The sequence below is a fragment of the Bidens hawaiensis genome, unplaced genomic scaffold (genome assembly GCF_021521415.1).
Source record: "Bidens hawaiensis isolate Kalapana, Puna unplaced genomic scaffold, B.hawaiensis_p1.1 tig00028741_1, whole genome shotgun sequence".
Lineage (NCBI taxonomy): Eukaryota > Viridiplantae > Streptophyta > Magnoliopsida > Asterales > Asteraceae > Bidens > Bidens hawaiensis.
Window position 1 is genome coordinate 139,349 of NW_027505130.1, and position 20,289 is coordinate 159,637.

The window sequence follows — 20,289 nt, forward strand, 5'->3', positions numbered from 1 at the left end:
AAAGGCTGCCGGACGGTATGGCTTGGTGAAATCTTCCTCAGCATCGCTGTGATATTCGGTATGGCGGACGACATCACGCGGACGACTGCTTCTTGCTTGTGAGCTCATCCTGCTATTACCCGTATAGAAACTATCTTCCGGGCGATAGGTTGATTCATAACTGTCGTATTCGTCTAAATATGAAGGCATCCGCATATCTATGCGAGGACGAGGGCGTAGCCTTCGTGGTTCAATGAATTCTTGGTCAGTTTGTTGGCTGTAACGAATTTGACTTCCCCTCACTGTTGGAGGAGGAGAAAGAGATCTCTGAGGAGACTTTCGTAAGTTAAAGCACGGGCATGATAACGTTCATTACGTACCCTGCGTTCGTATTCAGCCGCCAAACTTTCTTGCTGTACGCGGAGCCATTCATCCGGAGACAACGGTCCTCTAGATCTGGACTCATGACGATGAGATCTTGCTAACTCAGAATCTCCGGAATCATTTTCCAGATCCAGAATTGATCTAGTACGGTGAGTCTCTCTCGTAACTCGTCCCTGACCTGCCAAATTGGAACCCTCCGGAGCTGTAACACGTCCCAAATCGGTGGGAGTTGGTCCGGCTGGTGCAACAACACGCTCAAGGGTACGACCTTCCGGCGTTGCACCGGTGGCATGTGAACCCGAAGCTAAGCCACGTGCAAAAATACTGGAAGCAAAACCTTCGGGTGCTTCAGTATTATCGACACGTGGTGTTTGTACAGGAGTTCCCGTCGGCCCTTCAGGAAGTTTACTCATACTTTAAACGAACCGAAAAACCAACGAAGAAAAAATTGTGCAGTTCTAACACCAAAACGGATGGCGCCAATGAATAAGTGGCAGACAAACGGACAATGAGATGGACTTATATCATTGTAGGCATAGTAACCTAGTGCAAAACAACCCACAACGGTGATCAGGAGACTGCAACCCTCCTCGATCGGAAACCATATATGCCAAAGCACCCATAAATCCGAGACACTGCATTTCTTTTTAATTCACCGAGATCCTATGCATGTTTTCATTTAATTTTAGTACATTTTGTTGTTAAGTGATTAATATTATTTTCTCATTTTGGTAGAACCTACTGAACATCAAAATCATATTAAAGTGTAGCAACATAATATAAGGACCGATTTGAGATGGTCAATCTCAATCGCCCAAATGATAAGTTGATAACGCCAATTAGAGATGGAAAATCTTCCAAGAAATTCACTGCTTCCAATCATAGTTGAAAAGCCTTTTAATCTATAGGCTACAAACCAAAGCTAGAAACTTACATGACCGATTATCTATAAAATGTTTTACTAACTTAATTAATACCGGAAATTGAAAAATAGGGGTTGTAAAGCCGACGTCGGTGAGCCGTTCGTTGAGGGGTATATATCATCAGTAGAGATGATTAACTTTTGTATGAAAAAAAATTAGAAAAAAGCCAAAACAATTAAATCCATGAGGTATATGTATAGGCCAAAACAATTCAAATTAACCAAGTCCTTATAAGCTAGCACATGCTTAGAAATCCCAGAGTTTAATAACTAAATTAGCGGGGCGCAAACAAACACCAAATATACCTTTTTGAGCTGAAGCTCGCAGATAGGTGCAGCTTTATTGTGTTGGGCGTAATTTCAGACTACAAGTCACAAGTTGGTGAACTTGAAGGATCAATATTGACAAGTAGGTTATAGTGGCTATGTTTCCTAATTGTATTGTAATTGTTAAATTATGTAGTCCAATTTAATAATCCTTTCTCATTCTATTTGTTCTAATTCATATTTTTTCTTGTTTTGTTGCATATGGGCTTCCTGGATATTGGGCATTGAAGCCCATCTAGGTTTCTTTATGGTCCGGATTTCCTCTCACTTCGCCTCATCTACATAGTTTCACAATGTAACTTTAGCACAGTTGTATAATTCTCAACTTTTTTTAGAACAACGACTTTCTTCTGTTTATGTCACATAACTCCCCAAATTGGAGAGCCATGTTGCCCCACAATGGCCAGATTATGTTGTCTTAACCGGGTCTACAACGGCTTCAGAGTTTGGCTTGGGCGTTCCCTGATAATTCATACTGACGGGTGCCACTTGAGAGTCATGCCGCCACAAGAGCATAACTCTTTGATGTAACATATAGTGAGACGAAACCCAGGTGGGCTTATGATTCAAACTTACAACTTCTCAAGGCCTAGCTCAAATTCTTAATGGTCATAATTCATCAAAAGTTACAAAAACAGGGATCGAACTTGGGTGTCACTGAAGAACCCAATCCTTCCTGCCACTAAACCATAAGTGATGGATTTGCAAATTCTCAACTACCACATTAGTTTGAGGTTAATCCTTTTTTAATTTAAACATATGATTGTGCATTCTCTATCAATTGAATTAGAACTTATCCTTTTGTTTCTCGAGTTAAATTTTTACATTCCATCACATTGTGTAAATGTTGTGTGATGTCAGGAAACACAACACAGGTGTACAAAGTCCTGATTCATGGTAAAAGCATAATACTAAATCTTTGCATGTTTTTTTTTATTTTTAACTTTTATACTCACGTTTAGGAGAGTAGATTATGTATATATAAAACCATCAAACCAACATTTTCGTGTATTATTTAATTTCATTAAACGTGTAGGTAATATATATACATGTATAGGTTATATGCGTTAAACGAACAATCAAACTAATTTGTTTATGTAGTTTTTTCAAAGTTTAGTGAAGAGGAGTGAGACACAATAACCACTGCATTCATACTATTTTATTTTTATAAGCTTGGAAAAATAAATGGTTAATTTTGTTCTGTTCTCGCAACATATACATGCACACCTTTAGTCCAAAACTTTACTTAAATTGAGAGCTGCAAGACCGGCATGATGCAATCTTACGTGTATCGTCTTGAGTATACAAGTGTTCCGGTTATTGGAGTTCTCTACTTAAAAGTGGTTTGTACTAAATAACCATTAATTTCTATTTGAATTAATTTGCCCGAACATTTGTTTTGAAGTAATTTATGTGTCTTGGCTTGGTATGCTTACATATTAATGTGTTATGGCCTAGAACAATTAAAGATGAGCTTTTTTGTTAAACACCTATATTAAAGTGTATTTTGATCTTTCTGGTAAATTTGTCTACACCAAATCCACATGTCGGATCCTAAGCATTATAGATCTATATCATTCATTTGATCACTTGACTATAGGTGACGGGTTTACTCTACCTAAATGTAGTGAATTTTCAGCTGATTGTCATTGTAGTAAACTTTGTGCAGGGACATTGCAACCACATAAGCCACCATGTCAGCAAGAACATTGCATGTTCAGAAAAACAATATTCAATTTTCATGATAGAGAACACTGCCAACATTGTGGCTGACTTGACAAAAACCAATAGGTGACTAAATTTATAGACCAAATTCCATCATGTGTGTTATTATAAAATACAAATAAAAAACAAGTTGTTCCATGAACCATGAGCCTGCGTGAGCTTTTGATGAGCCCAGGGCGTTGACATTTTAAACAATGAAATGGTAAAAAGAATTAAGTTCAGAATGTAGCTAAAACTTTTGATACACAATGGTTGGGAGTGTTAGAAACCAAACAATACAAAATCTAAACAAACTATCTTTAACATGATAAAACTGATCACAAATGCAATCAGAAATCTTATGGCATACTGAACCAAGGGTTTTTAATGTTAAGGTTACACCTTACAAAATTATCAAATATTGCAAAGCAAAGCAATTGGATCTACATTACTTTGAATACTTGAGAATAGCTCGAAACTTGAGGATGAATGGCTCAAAAACCAAATTGTCCCGTTATATGTAAATGCATCGAAAATGCCACCAAGCTAAAACAAACTGACCTGCCAATTGTATTTAAATGCATGAAGTAGCAGTAGCCATCACGATTGCAGACGTTATCCCTTTCCTGATACATATAACAAATCAACAAAAAGACATCTTAAAAACACATCATATTTATTCAGAAAACTATTATAAATAAATTAAATCCCACGCACGCACAAGCATGTGGTCCAGGAAGCGAAGCGCTCACAACCTTGTGTCATCACGAATAAAAGGGAGAACCTGAAAAGTGAAAATCATAAGTAACTATAGACTACAAAGTGAAAGTACAAAATCACCCTTCACTTTGAACACATTCAAGTCACACATTACCTGCAATATCTAAAACTGATGGTCTTAAAGCCTCGTTTGGTGAAAGCATTCTTTTCAAATCAGAAACCAGTTCAGGTGAAATAGATGAAAACACCTCGCTAGATTAACAAGTCAATTTGTTCATATACTGCATGGAAGTACACAAACTTGCCATTAAACAAAATAGAAAACTTTGTGGTTATAACTTACAAAACACATGAATCGATCCCTTTTTAATCTAATACCCTTTTAACGTTGTCGTGACAAGTCCAACACATATCATTCTTTAAATGTGTGGAACTAATTGTATCAACTATCCATAATCATTAGCTGATATCCAATTAACACTCTTTGAATGAATATTTGAACTTTGAAGTGCATTATATACCAAAAAACAAACAGTGAATACACATTAATTACCAAATGACCTCTGATATGGAACAAAATTTTTACCTTTCAATGACTCAAGTGGGATTTTCCTGAGTAAAATGACTAATGTAGGATAGATGACAAAGTAGGTTGGTATTTATGTGATTTTTCCTATAATATAACTATATTAAAACTATATAAATGTTTATTTGAACTTGCAGGGTGAACTCGAGTATACAACTGAAAGGTAACTTGATAAGACCGTATTCGAGATGGTCAATCTCCCAAGAACAATAGAGAGGGGAGAACAAGAAAGTGGGATAAATTTTCTGCTGTTTATTTCAATAATAAAACAAAGTATTTAAAGGAAAAGAAACTTATCGAACAAGGAACGTATCTTTTAAAACAAATACTAAATTCAAAAGACAATGGGCGGCGACAGTCTCTTCGATGGTTGGGTCACGACGAGGAGGCATCGAGCAAGTTGATGAAAGCACCAATTGATAAGACCGTATTCGAGATGGTCAATCTCCCAAGAACAATAGAGAGGAGAACAAGAAAGTGGGATAAATTTTCTGCTGTTTATTTCAATAATAAAACAAAGTATTTAAAGGAAAAGAAACTTATCGAACAAGGAACGTATCTTTTAAAACAAATACTAAATTCAAAAGACAATAAATGAGAAAAGTATTAATTTGTCATGATCTTCTGCAATCTTCCCATATGTAGTTGACTTATTGTTGAAGTTTCATTGGTATACGAATGCTACGTTTGGATCTTCGAATTTGGGCTTGCACTTCTTGGTTTGGATCTTTTTCTTGAGCATGCGCCACTTGGTTTGGAGCTTCTGATGGGCCGGCTTCCATATCAGACATATCATAACTCCATATATTACTCGAATTCAGAGGCCATTTGGAATATCCCATATATTACATTCTTAATCATAATTTCACAGGGCTTCTGATTCAATCTAATTAGCGGTTTAATCAAATAATTATTTGTGATCATAATTTTATAAAAAATAAATATAAGTGAAAACTCGAAAGCAGAAACAAGCAGCGAGATCAGAGTAGTTCTAATTTCCCGTCAGATTCTAAGTTAATGCAATCAATCGAACCTTTTACATTCTGTAGTGCTGCAGTAAATGAAGCCAACTATCATACTTCAAGCTCCTTTTACCCGTCATTTTACTCCAAATGCTCTTCCATTTAAACTCAAACTCGCACAATGCAACACAACACGATTTTAAGCTAATGTTAGATGTTATTGATCATCAATAGATGCATACCATATGTATGCAAATATAATTTAGAAAATGATTTCAACTTCAAGTTTAGCTAATCTTTTCATTACACATATAATTCACCTCATTACAAAACAAAATAGGCATACACCAACATATCATGTCATTCATACTATTCAAAATATTCATATTCCGTACTAATTATAATCAATATAATTCAAAATCTCCATAGTAATTGTAGTCAATACTCAATATGATATCAAATATATAATTTGTCTACATGACATAGCATGCATTCGGATCCTCTTCACTAAAAAGTGTCTCCGGTGGAATCTTTTGGTAATGAGAAGCTAAGTTTTTGTTTTCTTCATTGGGTTGACTTCCATCTTTGTTATCCTCTTTACATTTGTTCTTTGTGTTCACAACTCTGGCATCTTTTTTTGTCTTCACCTTAATGTATGCCACTAGGATTTTTGGATCAATAGAAGTATCCTTAATTGTCATGATTGACTCCCTCATTCACAGTTTGTACCCTGTTAGTTACATAATCACCATCACATCAATCTTGTAATTAGCACATAAAAATAAAAAAACAAATAACCAACATTAAGAAAGTACTTCTATCTGATGGATGTAATGCTTAATATCCTTTGCAGAATTGGTACAGTCATTGTCCATCTTTAACATCACCTCAGTTAACTTTGGTGCCTATATCATATAATCACACACATCACGTTCAACTCTAAATTTACAGCCCTGGTAGGTATGCAAACAAGCCGAACCATATCAAGCCTGAGCCTCAAATAAAGCTTCTTTAGTTACCAAGTTCGAGCCTTAACGAATCTAGTAAACTTTTAAGTCAGCAACTGAACGGGCTTTCATTATCACAAACCATTACAACACTTACAAGTCAGCAATAAGTTGAGTACACCAAATAATGAAATCGGTGTTCCTAATGAAAATACATATTGGTTGGACCATTTTTTGCCCACCAAGACACATCACCTTACACCTTTCTTATACACATGAAACTTCCATTTCAATAAATCAATTTATAATTTTTTTTCACACCCACCAAAATTATCATTCATATTCCCTCCGGGTATTTCGTGTTTTCTTATTTCATTCTAATTTGGGCAAAGCATACATACATACATACATACATACATTATTTAGGAAACGTAATGCTCAAAATTATAGACTAACTGCTCTAACCTAACCTAATAGGATGAAATGGAATCATGGTAGACTATATCTACAGAAATAATATAACAAATTGAGCAAACAAATTCATGTATCATACAAAGCTACAAAATCAAAACGGTTCATGTTTCACTCAATTGAACGTATCACATAGTTCTAAAACTAACAGCAATTCACTTAACTAAATGCTCATATTAAATCGTAACAAAATCGAGATACTAAACCTAAAACATTGAGTGTGATTCATCGCAGATTTAATCATAAGTAACAATTCAGTCCAAGTATTACCGGTCACAGCAGATGAAAGTGTGTACCTTAGCGGTGTTGTATTGGAGAAAAATGCAGCTGCAATAGCATCTCAAAGACAACATTGAAGGAAGTAAGGAACAGAGCTCGCTGCACAAAACTGGTTTCAATCTTATGACTTTGATTAGACTTACTAGGTAAATGCACTTTAGTGAGTTTAATATGGGTTTGGGATGTTTCGGGTCGGCTTCGGTATGTTTGATCGGGTCAGCTAAGTCTATAGTTTATTCACTATTGGGTTAAGAAAAGTAGCAAAGAATAATTCAAATGTAACCGTGTTAGACTAATTAATAAGTCTGAACAAACTGCTCGCTGCTTGTTTGGAAATTACTTCTTTGATTTGGGCTCAGTTTGGAAATGAGTCGTTCGACTCGGTTCGGTTTATACCCATGTTAGTTACATAACAATCATCACCTCAATTTTTTAATTAGCTAAAAACATAATATATATATATATATAACCAAAATTAAGAGATCACCTTCTATCTGGTGGATGTAATTTTTAACATCCTTTGCATCCGTTGTTCATCGATAGACGAAGCTCTCTCTTTATCATCTCGCGCCATATGCAACAAAGGATGGGCCCTTTTTTCCTTCTCGCAAACCACATAAGCTCGTAACAACCAGAAGAGCAAAGCTTTTTTTTTGGAAAAATACGCTTAAAAAGGGTTGGCTCGTCAAAAGTCCGATGCCTTTGCGAAGGAAGTTCAGAATCAACAAGGGTTCATAGAACGAAGGGAGTGTACAACTGGGTCGTAGCCAGAGAGAGATAAAATGGAGTTCTTCATGAAGTTCGAGACAAAGGAACAAAAAATACTTTATCCATGGCCGCCTCGTTTTGAGACATTTTGGCTTTGGGGTCGACCCCAGTAATAAAGAAGGAATTCATAAAAACTTAAGATTTGACACCATGATAAAATACTACCCTCATGTTTAGACCATGTCCCTGAGATTCGATAAAATAAAGGTGCATTTGCGGTTAATTCGTTGCCATTGGATAAGTTATTAGGAATATGGCGGAACGAAAGACCAAGGAAAGAAAGAAGAATTCACCAAAATGCAGGTGCTACACCAAACACTGGTGGTTCTTTCTTGTAAGTAAATGAAACGAACTGCACAACTAATACATTCAAGGTCCATCTTCAATGGCACTTCTGTCAATTTTAGTGCATAATATGTGATGTTCAACCCTAAATTGGAATTCTATACAACCCTAGTAGGTATGCAAACAAACCAAGCCTCAAATAAAGCTCGCTTAGTTACCGAGCTCGAGCCTTAATGAATCTAGCAAAATTTTAAGTCATACCTCCGGTTCTTCTTTGTAGTGATAGTGGTGGTGGCCGCTGTTGTTGTTCCTATTATGCAATTTTTAAGTTTCAACACATATCATTAGGTTATTAGAGCACCAGAAGCTAATAGAGTAAAAAGTATTATATATATATATATATAGAAGAAGACAAACAATTAAAAAATATAGAAAAGTATTAAAACATAAAAACAACAAACAGTGAAATAGGTACCGTAAATTGGGTACGGCCTCATGGTTCTAGGGTATCGAAAGTGACACCACATGTGAAACTCCCACCGGAAAGTCCTTGCCTCTTGGTTTTGAAAGTGACAATTCCGGAAAGTCCTTACCTGTCAATAACTAACAAAAGTTAAATAAATAAATAAATAAAAGAAGAAAAACAATAAAAAGGAAAAGACAAAAAAAAAGTATTGAAAACAACTTATAGGTACATTTTATATTTCTTAAAGGCCAAATTTATACAAAAGAAAAAAAAGGACAGGACAACTCATAAACCGCAAAAGGCTCAAACGTACAAATAAAAGTGGGTAAACATGAAGGGTCAAAGTTGTAAGTATTTCCTGAATTACAAAATTTGAGTAAATTCGACGTACCATAATTGTAATTATATTTGTTGAAATCAAATGAACGTGGATGGATTGTGTTTAAAAGACCACTTTACCCATTTGTACACATATACCATATGCATTATAAGTTGTAAAACACTTAAAACAAACGTCTTAATTTTCCCTTTACTTATGTATTATATATAGTATAGATATTTGTTTTTTGTATGGCTTTGAATAGTTGTGTATGTATGTTTGTTCACATCTTCCATGTAGACAACAACCAAAATAGCTATCACATGCTATTTTGAATGAAAAGACATATTTGCTTGAACTGCTGGTTAATCCGACTACATAACCCGAATATGATGAAAACGGATCGAAACATCTGTAGAAACAAATTGAGCAAAAATCCATGTATCGTTAGGTCGACAAATCAATGGAACGCATCACAGACATGCGTTTATCACATGGAATCAAGAAACACTTCAAACAACTAATAACGATTCATTCACACAATTAAATGCTCATATCACGAAGAAAACCTAGACGATTGATGAGTATTTGTTTACCTTGAGGTCGTACCGGAGAAAATTGCAACAGATGCTGCACGAGAACTATGTGAACATCGAGAGAGCAACTACTACACTCTGTAACTGGTATCACTTATCAACTTATGCGGCGCGAAGTGTGTATCTATTTTCTCTAGTTTATGCCGAGGGTAAATTGGCAATTTTCTTGTAGAAGATAATATGTATTTGTTTTATTCCACAAAATAGTAACTTTTGCCCAAAGAAACATGGAAATACAATATCTATATACTGTTATACTCGTTCTAGTTATCTTTCTACTTGTTATGGAAGACAAGAAATGAAGTTCTTTTTTACAACAAACTAGCATCCATAAATAAATCAAGGAAGATAAAGAGATTTAGTTTTTGTTAGGTAAAAAACAGAGGAAAACTCGTGAAGATGGATTGGGATATATGATGTTCTTTTTAGTTTGTTAATGTTTTAGTGTAGAGTCTTTGTATTCACGTGTAATTGTTTTGGTCTAGCTTCTTGCTAGTCTAGTTTAATTTCATCAATAAAATTGGTCGTTCAAAATATAACTTTTTTTTAACTGTCATTAAAATCCAAAACTGAAATCCCCAACCAAAAGCTAGGAGTCCAAGAAATATACAAGAAAGAAAACAAAATAAAACATAACAAAGTTACACGGTACCGTCTACAAAAGTAAATTTGCAACATAAAATTTGCACCAAATCTAAACTCATCTCTTTCCCATGAATTTCTCCTTTGGATTTCTAATATTTTCCATATTTTTCCTCCGGCCCCTTTTATTTTCCATGTTCATAAAATTAATCGATCAGTTATCAACATGTGTTATATAAATGATATTGCCTGGATACCCATTTTTTATAATTTTGACAATACTTTTTTTCTCAAAATAACTGTTTTAACTTGAATACTTATATGTGGAGCTAGGTTGACTTTTCAAATTCTTTTAGAAATTACCCAACACTAATCATTCTACAGATAAATAAAAACATTTACTATGAAACCAATCATGATTAGTGATGGATCTTGGTGATCAGGACACCTCTAATAAAATATTGTTACAATAACTTGTCAATTGTTGTTCACCGGACAACAGACTACAAACCAATCTCTCATCCAGTGGCGGAGGTACGGCTTGGCCACCGGGTTCGTCAGAACCCGGTCTTTTTTTCGGTTTTATATATAGCCTTGGTATCGAATTAACGAGCGAACCCACTCTTTTTCGGCGAGCAAACCCGGTAACAAAGGCGAAATACGTTGAAAGAAAAGGTATCTTTGCTATGAATTAGATATGTAGGTGCCGTGAAAATGAAGAAGAAAGAATGAAATATTGAAATATGCATGCTTAACCTTCCAGATGCCTTATTTATGGTTAATTGTGTTTTGGGTCATTTCTATGCCCAACCTAATACTTTTAACCCTTTTCACACATCCCCTTTGATCATTTATTTTGTCTAGGGTGAGTGAAGACAATTTATACTTTCTTTACTCCTTTACATTTAATTTAATTTAATTTAGTGAGCAAACTATGCTTCAAAAATCTTTAGTATCTTTTATTTGAATTTTCTTAATTTTTCAGATGGTAACCAAAATTATTATATAATAATGAATTATAAAAAGTAATTGTGATTCCTAGTTTATAAGTTTGTTTAAAAGTTTGGGTTGAACCTCTTATTATGTTAATTAAGCATTAGTCAATTAAGTTTGTAATATTACTTCTATTTGATAGGGTCTCTTCTAAATAAAAAGTTCAAATCTAACATATATCCTTCAACCCAACTTAAATGTTTAATTTATGTCATTTTTTCTATCCATTTTTCTTTAATTTTAATTTTAAAATAACCAAATCAAATCTAGTAAAAAAACAAGTTTAGTTTTTATTTGATGAGTGACGATTATATATATATGATACTTGCATTTGTTATATTAAAAATAATTACTTTTTGAAAGTCGCGATTAAAAATGTTAACAATCGTTTCCAAAGAATGTAATATACTTTTTTTTATTTAAAATGACTTTGTATTTTGTTGAACGCTGACAATGCCCTTTTGTTATGATAGTGAAATTGTATTCTATATATCTGACCCACCTGGGTCCGAAAATTTTGATGGCGAAAAGAAAAATTCAAACACCGAAAAATCCCGAACCCATAGGAAAAATTTCCTGGCTCCGCCACTGCTCTCATCCATTACATCTCTTTAAATGAATTTGTTAATACCCTCTAACCTCGCTGCATCCCCGGTTAGCACTAAGATCGTGTCACTCGCATAATTCTACTGTACTACAATTACAAGTTGGCTTGTATTGTGTAAAACTCTTTTATGCATGTTTTTCTTGCCACACAATAATGTACGTGTTCCTCTCCCCATTTGCCTTATGTCCAAGGGCGAAGGATAGTTGGGGTCAGGGGTCGCCCCGGTCCCCTTCGTTTTTTTGCGCAGTAGTGTAAATTTATTCGCTTTCGTCTGACATTTTTTATACGTAATGTATATTTACCCGTTTTCAATCAAAAATTTGATCATGGCCCCCTCCGTTTACGGTTTTTTCAATGCGTATTTTCGTCTGCCCCCCTCGACATTTTCGTCCAATCTTCGCCATTGCTTATGTCCTTGGCTTTTCTTTGTTCTTGAGTTTTCGGTTTTGCTATACCGTACGATTTCAACGGGAATTCAAAGGTCGCCCATTATGAAGCTCTTAATGCATCAATCAGTTGAAGAAATTGATTTTTGTTGCTTTCGTCGCTTTGTGATATGATGTTTTCTTTTAGCGATATTTCTTGTTGCTTATTAACCAATAAGGGTTATTAGTTAAATGCAATTAGGAAGATGAAATAAGAAGTGTTATGTTTAATCTCGATACATAACCCCAATGGATTAGGATTTCTAGATGGTTTGTCATTAGGGCAAATTCATTATGTATGTGCAAATCACTTTGATTTTGTTTTTCCTCCGTAAAAGATGTATAGTACGCATTTTTTGCACCTTATGTGCACTTAAAACGTTAAACATGTGGTGTTAGGTCCAATGGTGCTTACATGGCATCATTTCAAAGTTTCAAACCAAAGTAACAAACCAACAACACCATTGGAGCGGTACCGTCCAGAACAAATAGTTTGTGTGCAAGAACTGTGACGAACTATTTAATGTGGTTCCTTAATCAGTATTAAAGGGGTGTTTGGGATTCCTTATTTTGGCTCCTTATAACTTATAACTTATGGGTTATAAGTTATAAGGTGTTTAGAAAAGTTAGGTTTTGTGAGTGTATAAGGTATAAGTTACAACTTTTTAACTTATACCTTATAACTTAAGTAAGGTATAAGAAGGTAAAATAAGGAATCTCGAACACCCCCTAAATAAAGTACATGTAGGTGGGTATATAGGCAACAAACCACTATTTGACAAGAATGGTCCTAGCTAGTTGATTGTTTGTTTTATAATGTGTTTATATAACTTAATTTTTTAATATATATACACAAAATTTAATTACAAATGATATATAGATTAAATAAATAAAAAAGGAGGTTATAAAGTGACGGTTTGAAATAAGAACTGATAAGTTGAAATCTGATGTAACATGCTAAGTTGATAGCTTGAAACAAAGACTAGTGTGTTGCGTTTTGAATGCTCTTGTTTGAAACCAACAAACACTATATTTCTTTTTCACTTTCCTTTTATTGTGTATATATCTATTTGCTATTTTTAATTGATCTTTTTAAGAGCAATGCCTTTCTTGTATTTAGGCTACCGCACTCTTTAAATTTAGAGAGTTATGTTGGCCCACTCTGACCAATCTATGTTGTCTTAACTGTGCCCACTCAGTCCAAACAAAGTTTATAGCCCAAAGCAAATTAAAACCGTCAATCTTTTTTTTTCTTATGTTTGAACGAGAAACATCAAACATATCATACTCAAACATAAACAGGTTCAACCAAATCAACATTTTTTTAAGATCAAATTAAATAAAACCTAAATAAAGTTTATAGCTTAAAGCAAATAAAAACCATTAACGTTTTTTTTTTCTTTCGTTTGAACGAGAAACATCAATCAGAAACAAACTCAAACAGAATTAGTTCAACAGAATCGTCATTTTCTTTAAAAGTTCAAATCAAATAAAACCTAAACAAAGTTTATAGCCCAAAGCAAATAAAAACCATTAACTTTTTTTTCTTTTGTTTGAATGAGAAATATCAAATGGAAACAATCTCAACATAAGCATCATTTTGAGGTTGAAGTTTATAGTACGGTTTTGGATATGCAAAGTCAAGACTTTGGAAATAGATACAGTGAGATCTCAACTAGTTTGTTAGAAAATATGTCTAATTTAAATCTATTAGATTTGTTTTCCAAGTTTGACATATATAAGACAATGGCATTTTCGAAGATGTATCCGACTGATTTAGTAATGGAAAAAGAGGGTGTATTTTTATCACACTTTAAAGAAAGATGATAAATTTGCAAGATTTGGTGGAATACGTGTAATGGTGGAAACCGAAAAGCACACCACTTTTCCTTTGTTTTATCAAATATTGAAGCTAGCGTTGGTTTTACTGCTTGCAATCGCAACCGTTGAAATATGTTTTTATCTAAAATGAAGTTATCAATACGATTTGCGCAAGCAAATGAGTGATAAGTATTTGAACAATGCTCTAATTTATACGGTCAAAAGAGAAACATTTGATAAAAACAAAAGAAGAGAGTGTAATGACTCGATTTCAAGCTTTCAAAAACCCAAGAAGAGAAATTTGCACCCATGTGTTTAGGTATATTTTTTATCGTGTTTTTACTTTTGTCTCATTTACATTGTATAAAATACAATAAAAAAAAATTAAACGTTACCCCTGAAATTTATGGCTAGATCCGTCACTAGTTACCTAGCTCTTTAATTTTTCAAATTGTTTATATTTTCTTTTCACTTTTGATTGTTTTTGTTCGCGTTGTTTTAACTGTTTACATAATTTATGTATATCAGTCTTCAATTGTTTCATAAGTCTATGTGTTATGAAACATAGTTAGACCATCCGTAATGGAGCTTTTTGCGCGACGTTTTGGGCCAAAACCATAGGCGGATTCAACATGTTAGTAGGGGGGAGGCCCCGTATGGGCTCTATGAAATTTTGATATTTTCACCTCCAAAAAACTTCTTACCTTTCACATTTAATTTGTTTCCTAAAAATTGAAGTTGTTCTTGAGCTTCTGCAACAACTTGCTCTTCTCCATGACTGGTAATGGCCTTGAATATTGCAGGAGTGCACTGAACATACCATGCATCATCGATTTACTCCACAATCACAAGCGACTCCGATATCGGTTTCCCGTTGTGTCACAAGCGACTCCGAGATCGGTTTCCCGTTGTGTAGGAGCACATGGATCTTTTTATGAACCGGATTATATTTGCCACCGTACGTAAAATTTCTGTATTCTCCATTGGCCAAAACGTCGGGGACACATCGCCCCCCCCCCCACCCCCCGGCGTTTTGGGTATTTTTATTTTTCCGGCGTTTTCTACAAAACGCTTGAATGACACGAATTTCAAACATATTTGTCTGTTAATTTTGCTGAACAACTGGTGGGTATTAAAGAAGATCCAGATCCGCCGTTGCACAATCGATTACATGCCGGATCCGTGCACAAGATCCAAATCCGCCGCCGGACGCCGTTCCACAGATCCGCCGTTGCCGTCATGTGGGTTCGGAGGGCTGCTCATGTTTAGAGTATGTGGGTTTTATGCCCACCAAGTGTTTGGTTAAATGCCAACTTGTTTAGTGGAGAACAAAGATGGGTATGAAGAAGATAGTGTGAAGAAGATGGGTTCGGAGAGCTGCTTTACATGGAAAATGGGTTAAATGCCAACTTGTTTAGCGGAGAACAACTTGCTTTATATGGAAATGAAAAAAAAAATTAAAAAAAAAAAACAAAAGGTATAAAAGTGACTGAGCGTCACGTGGCGCATAACGCCCAGGGGTGATGCTTTATGACTACACCATGTTATTGTAAAAAACTATAACTCTGACTGGCCGTCACGTGACGTATAATGTCTGGGTCACTGACTTTATGACTACTCATAGTCTTAGTTAATATAAAATACTATCATATTTTGTCATATAGTCAATGAGATATTAAATAATCAACTCATCAAACATGTCTTATGAAGGTCTTTAACCAAATTTATAATCATTTTCAAACCATTGTTTTTTTCTAAATTCATTAATTTTTATTTTTAACACTAGTTTAATAAAAAAAACAAACCAAGTTTAATAAAGTATAAATTACTTGAAAAGAAAAACTACAATATTTAATTTTAGGAATACAGATCAACACGATAATACTAAATTTCATCTTTGTCATATAGTGCTAAAATCTCGATTTGTTTTTTTCGTAGAATACACAAGCCATGTCCCATTATATGAGAGATTGGGTTGCTTGGATTCATATTGATTTTGTAAAAGAATGAAGAGACGAAAAGTTAAAAAAAAAAAGATGAAGATGGTATATGTTGTCGATGGTTTGGTTATTTATTAAAAAAACAAAAATATAAACAGTTTTTATATTAAACATGATTGGCGAGCAATAGTTGATTGCTTGATGCATGCCGATGATCTTGATTAACATATGCGATTGTAGTTTTATCCTAGACGAATGTTGAATACAGATTATAGTGAAGGATCATGTCATTATTTTTATTTTATTTTTTTTTATTATTATTACATATTACCATGAAAGTATGTAAGCGAGATGAAAGATGTTCGATTTTGATGAATGTATGCATACACATATGTTTTTGATATTATGTTGGGTTTATTGTATTCCACCAATACACGAGGCCGGCTCTGAAAATGCGAAAAAAAAAAATTTGGGCCAAAGACGAAAATATTTTTAGGCCTTAAGTAAAAGATTATTTTGTTGGGTTTAAATAATTTAATTTTAAATGAGTTTACTTGATTATGATTTGAGTTGTGTAAAAAACTTTTGTATAAAAATAAGTTTAAAATGTCCAAAATAAAACTAGAACCCACAACCTTTTGGTTTGATGTCATACCCCCTTGTCACTAGACCAAGCTAGTGATTATGTAATTTTGTTGAAACATTGACTATACATAATTTTTTTTCATAAAAATACATATAACTTTTTTTAAGTATAAATAAATTTGGTGTCGAGCCTGTAGCCGTCGACTACCCTGCCACTCCCTTAGGCCGGCCATGACAATACATACATGGTTCTTAGGCCTGTAAACGAACCGAACGTTCGGTGAACTGTTCGTGAACCGTTCAGCGGGAAGTTCGTTTATGTCCTGAACACAAAATTTGTGTTCGTTTAATTAAATGAACGAACATGAACACATGTTCCGTTCGTTTATTTATGTTCATGAACGTTCGTTTATGTTCGTTTATGTATTAATAGAAAATAATTAAATATTATCTGGATATGCCATCTGCTTAAAGGTTTTATATTTGTTAATTTTTGTTTATTTATGTGTTTTCAGATTTAAGTTTCTTTATGTTTGTTTGTGTTCATTCACATTGGTTTATATATGTTTATTTATGTTCGTTTATCTTTGTTTAGTTATGTTTGTTTAGATTTTAAACAAACGAACACAAATGTCCATTTTTAAATAAACGCACATGAACATAAATATTTGTTCGATTAATTATAAAGTTAAATGAACGAACACGAATATGCCCTTGTTTGTGTTCATTTGATTCATTTATGGGCTTTCAATATTCACATTGATGAATACATCGGTCTTATTCTCTAGCCTCTACCGATTTTATTTGTGTTCGTTTGTGTTCGTGAACACATTAATTTTCTTAATGAACTAACACGAACATAAAATCTCGTTCGGTAAGTGTTCGTGAACACAATATTTTCTTAACAAACGAACATGAACAATGCATTATTCGTGTTCGATCGGTTCATTTACAGCCTTAATGGTTCTGGCTAAAATTATAAGGAAACAATAAAAAAATATTAGAAAATAAAATCGGCTCAAACCACAAAACCGCCAACTGTTTTTTGCCGGTCATTTCAACCCAACCAACCCAGCGAGTTCGGTTTGATTTCCCCGAAGCCCGTACTTAATTACCGGTCCAATACCTAAATGCCGTCAAAACCCATGAAGTGTATTGTAAGCACCCTTAACATAAAGAAGTCATAAAATATCCTACCTAAATAGCTAAATACCGCTAATAACCACTCGTTTCTTTCATCAACTTAACGAACTTTCGTTACCACAAACCATTACAACACTTACAACTCACGAAGAAGTGAACACAATAAATAATGAAACAAGTATATATTTCTAATGAAAATACATATTGGCTGGACCATTTTGTGCCTCAAGTTTAAATTTTATTTCTGGTCACTATTTCTTGCCCACCAAAACACATCACCTTACACATTTCTTATACACATAGAACTTCACTTTCAACCGATCATTTTTCTAAATTTTTTTCACACCCACCAAAATTATCATTCATATTCCATCTGGGTATTACGTGTTTTCTTATTTCATTCAAAATTGGGCAAAAAGATTCTAACATAAATCATACAAAAACCCGGTTTTCGGTGCTTATATAATCTTTGTCAGCGTGTTTTTAACTTTGAAACATGGTGAGGGGTATATGTGTTCTGAATTCACCTATGGTGGATTCACATACTTCCCCATGCGTGTGTCTTGTTGCACTCCTATCAACTCATGCCGATCAGATGAGCAACCGCGATTTGAATTTGCGACGGAAACTAGTCAGTAAAAAGATGAGTTCTTCTTTCAAGGGTTCCGGGTTTCCCGCAAAAGCAATGGCTTCCAAGAAGCACAAAAGGGTTAAAGGTTTGGTGATTGTTAATAATCTTGGTGGACAGTATGAAGAGGATGGTTTTGATGATGTTAAAGGAGTAAGAATATTGTGTTAATCATATCTGCTTACTTATTGTATTTTTATTTAATTATTATGGTTTCATATGTATTTGAGCATGTAAATACTTTATTTAGTTGAGGGTTTTGATATTAATTCTAGTATGTTGGTAAATTACTAGAAATCGGCTTGTTAAAAGCTTGAAGCATGTTCTTAAATGAACTCTAGTCTAAAATAGAGCTCAATTAGTAAGCAAGCTGAAACCTGAGACTAACTAGGCTCATGAGCTTGTTATAAGTATATATTATCTAAATAATATATGTATGACATATATAGTGTAAATATATTATATAATTATATGTGTATATAATTTAAACAATTATATAAATAATAATCGAGTTGAGCTTGAATTTTGAAAAATAACTCACGAATTGAAATCAAACATTAGCTATATGGCTTGAAATAATCTAAGGTCGAGTTTAAACGAGCTTGACTTGTTTAACTTTGTATTTTCCTTTTCTTTTGTTAATGAATCCTATGATCAAATGATGTTTTTCCTGCAGCAAATCTTTAATCTTTTCACACTCACGGCTGTAAGGACTATTATGAGCCAACTTTATGAGATGAATCCAACACAATATCGATGGTTCTATGAGTAAGTATACCACGTTTTTGGGCTCCTATCCACTATAACACCATGAGGTTATTCCATTTCTACTTTTGATACCATTTATGCTTGTTTTAATATATAGTTATGTTAGAACAAACAAGCCCACCAATGGAAAACGATTCCTTCATCTTCTCCAAAAGGTACACAAAGCCCACAAAATGTGAATTTCAACCTATTACTTACTAATGAGTCGATTTATGTTATGTTTGAGCTCATATACGTCAAATAGTAAAATCTTGGTGACATTAAAACATGTCAAATGATTAATGAGTTGAACATGTGGAAATACATATATATTTTTTTTATAATAATATATTGTTTGGTAGAAAGGTTGAAAACACGGAAAAAATGTTTGCGTGTTAACCCAACCCAATACGTGTTTTATTTGAATCCACATCTTGTTTTGATAGGAGAATCATGAACTTGCGGAAAGAGTAATGGTGACACGCCTTCACCTCTTTGCAAAATGGGTAAAGGTATAAAATCAAGAACATTTGTGTTAGATTTTGCATGTTTGCCTCAAGAATTTGAAAAAAAAAAGATACCAAATTTGATTTGTGGGTGGTGTTTTCTTTTTTAGGAACTGGACCATGCTAAAATGTACAATGATCTTTCGGATCAGAACTTGGAGTTGATGCGCGAACGGCTCTTGGAAACCGTGAAATGGCCAACCGATGATAACGATCGTACAAACACAGATGTAGTTGGATGAAAAGTTATTTTGTTGATGATCATGATGCTTGCATTCATTCATGCCAACAAAGTGTAACATTGTGCAAACTGAAAAGATAAAAGTATCAATAATATTTAGAAGTGCAAAAGGTTATAGAATAAGAGACCATATTTCTTTCACATCCCATAAGTTGTATACAAACTCTATTAACATGAACAGAGAATTTTAGGATTATAAGTTATAAATTATGCTTAAATAGTGTATGTATATATATATATATATACAGGCCCGGCTCCGAGAACATTTAAAAAATTTTGGGTTGAAGGCGAAAATTTTTTGGGGCCTTAATAAAAAGGGTATCTTGTTGTGTTAAATAATTTAGTTTTTAAATAAG

General features: G+C 33.9%; 1 protein-coding gene and 1 pseudogene across 1 annotated transcript; one reads left to right on the top strand and one right to left on the bottom strand.

The window, feature by feature from the left end:
• Positions 1–7,771: 7,771 nt before the first annotated feature.
• Positions 7,772–15,406, bottom strand: LOC143610931 (putative cytochrome c biosynthesis protein pseudogene; annotated as a pseudogene).
• A 2,725-nt stretch (positions 15,407–18,131) lies between these two features.
• Positions 18,132–20,047, top strand: LOC143610929 (chaperonin-like RbcX protein 2, chloroplastic). The gene is made up of 5 exons (XM_077085272.1): positions 18,132–18,592; positions 19,116–19,207; positions 19,305–19,362; positions 19,633–19,698; positions 19,803–20,047. The coding sequence occupies exons 1-5, from the start codon at positions 18,308–18,310 to the stop codon at positions 19,932–19,934; spliced, it is 633 nt and encodes a 210-aa protein (XP_076941387.1). The 5' UTR covers positions 18,132–18,307; the 3' UTR covers positions 19,935–20,047.
• The last annotated feature ends 242 nt before the right edge of the window (positions 20,048–20,289 follow it).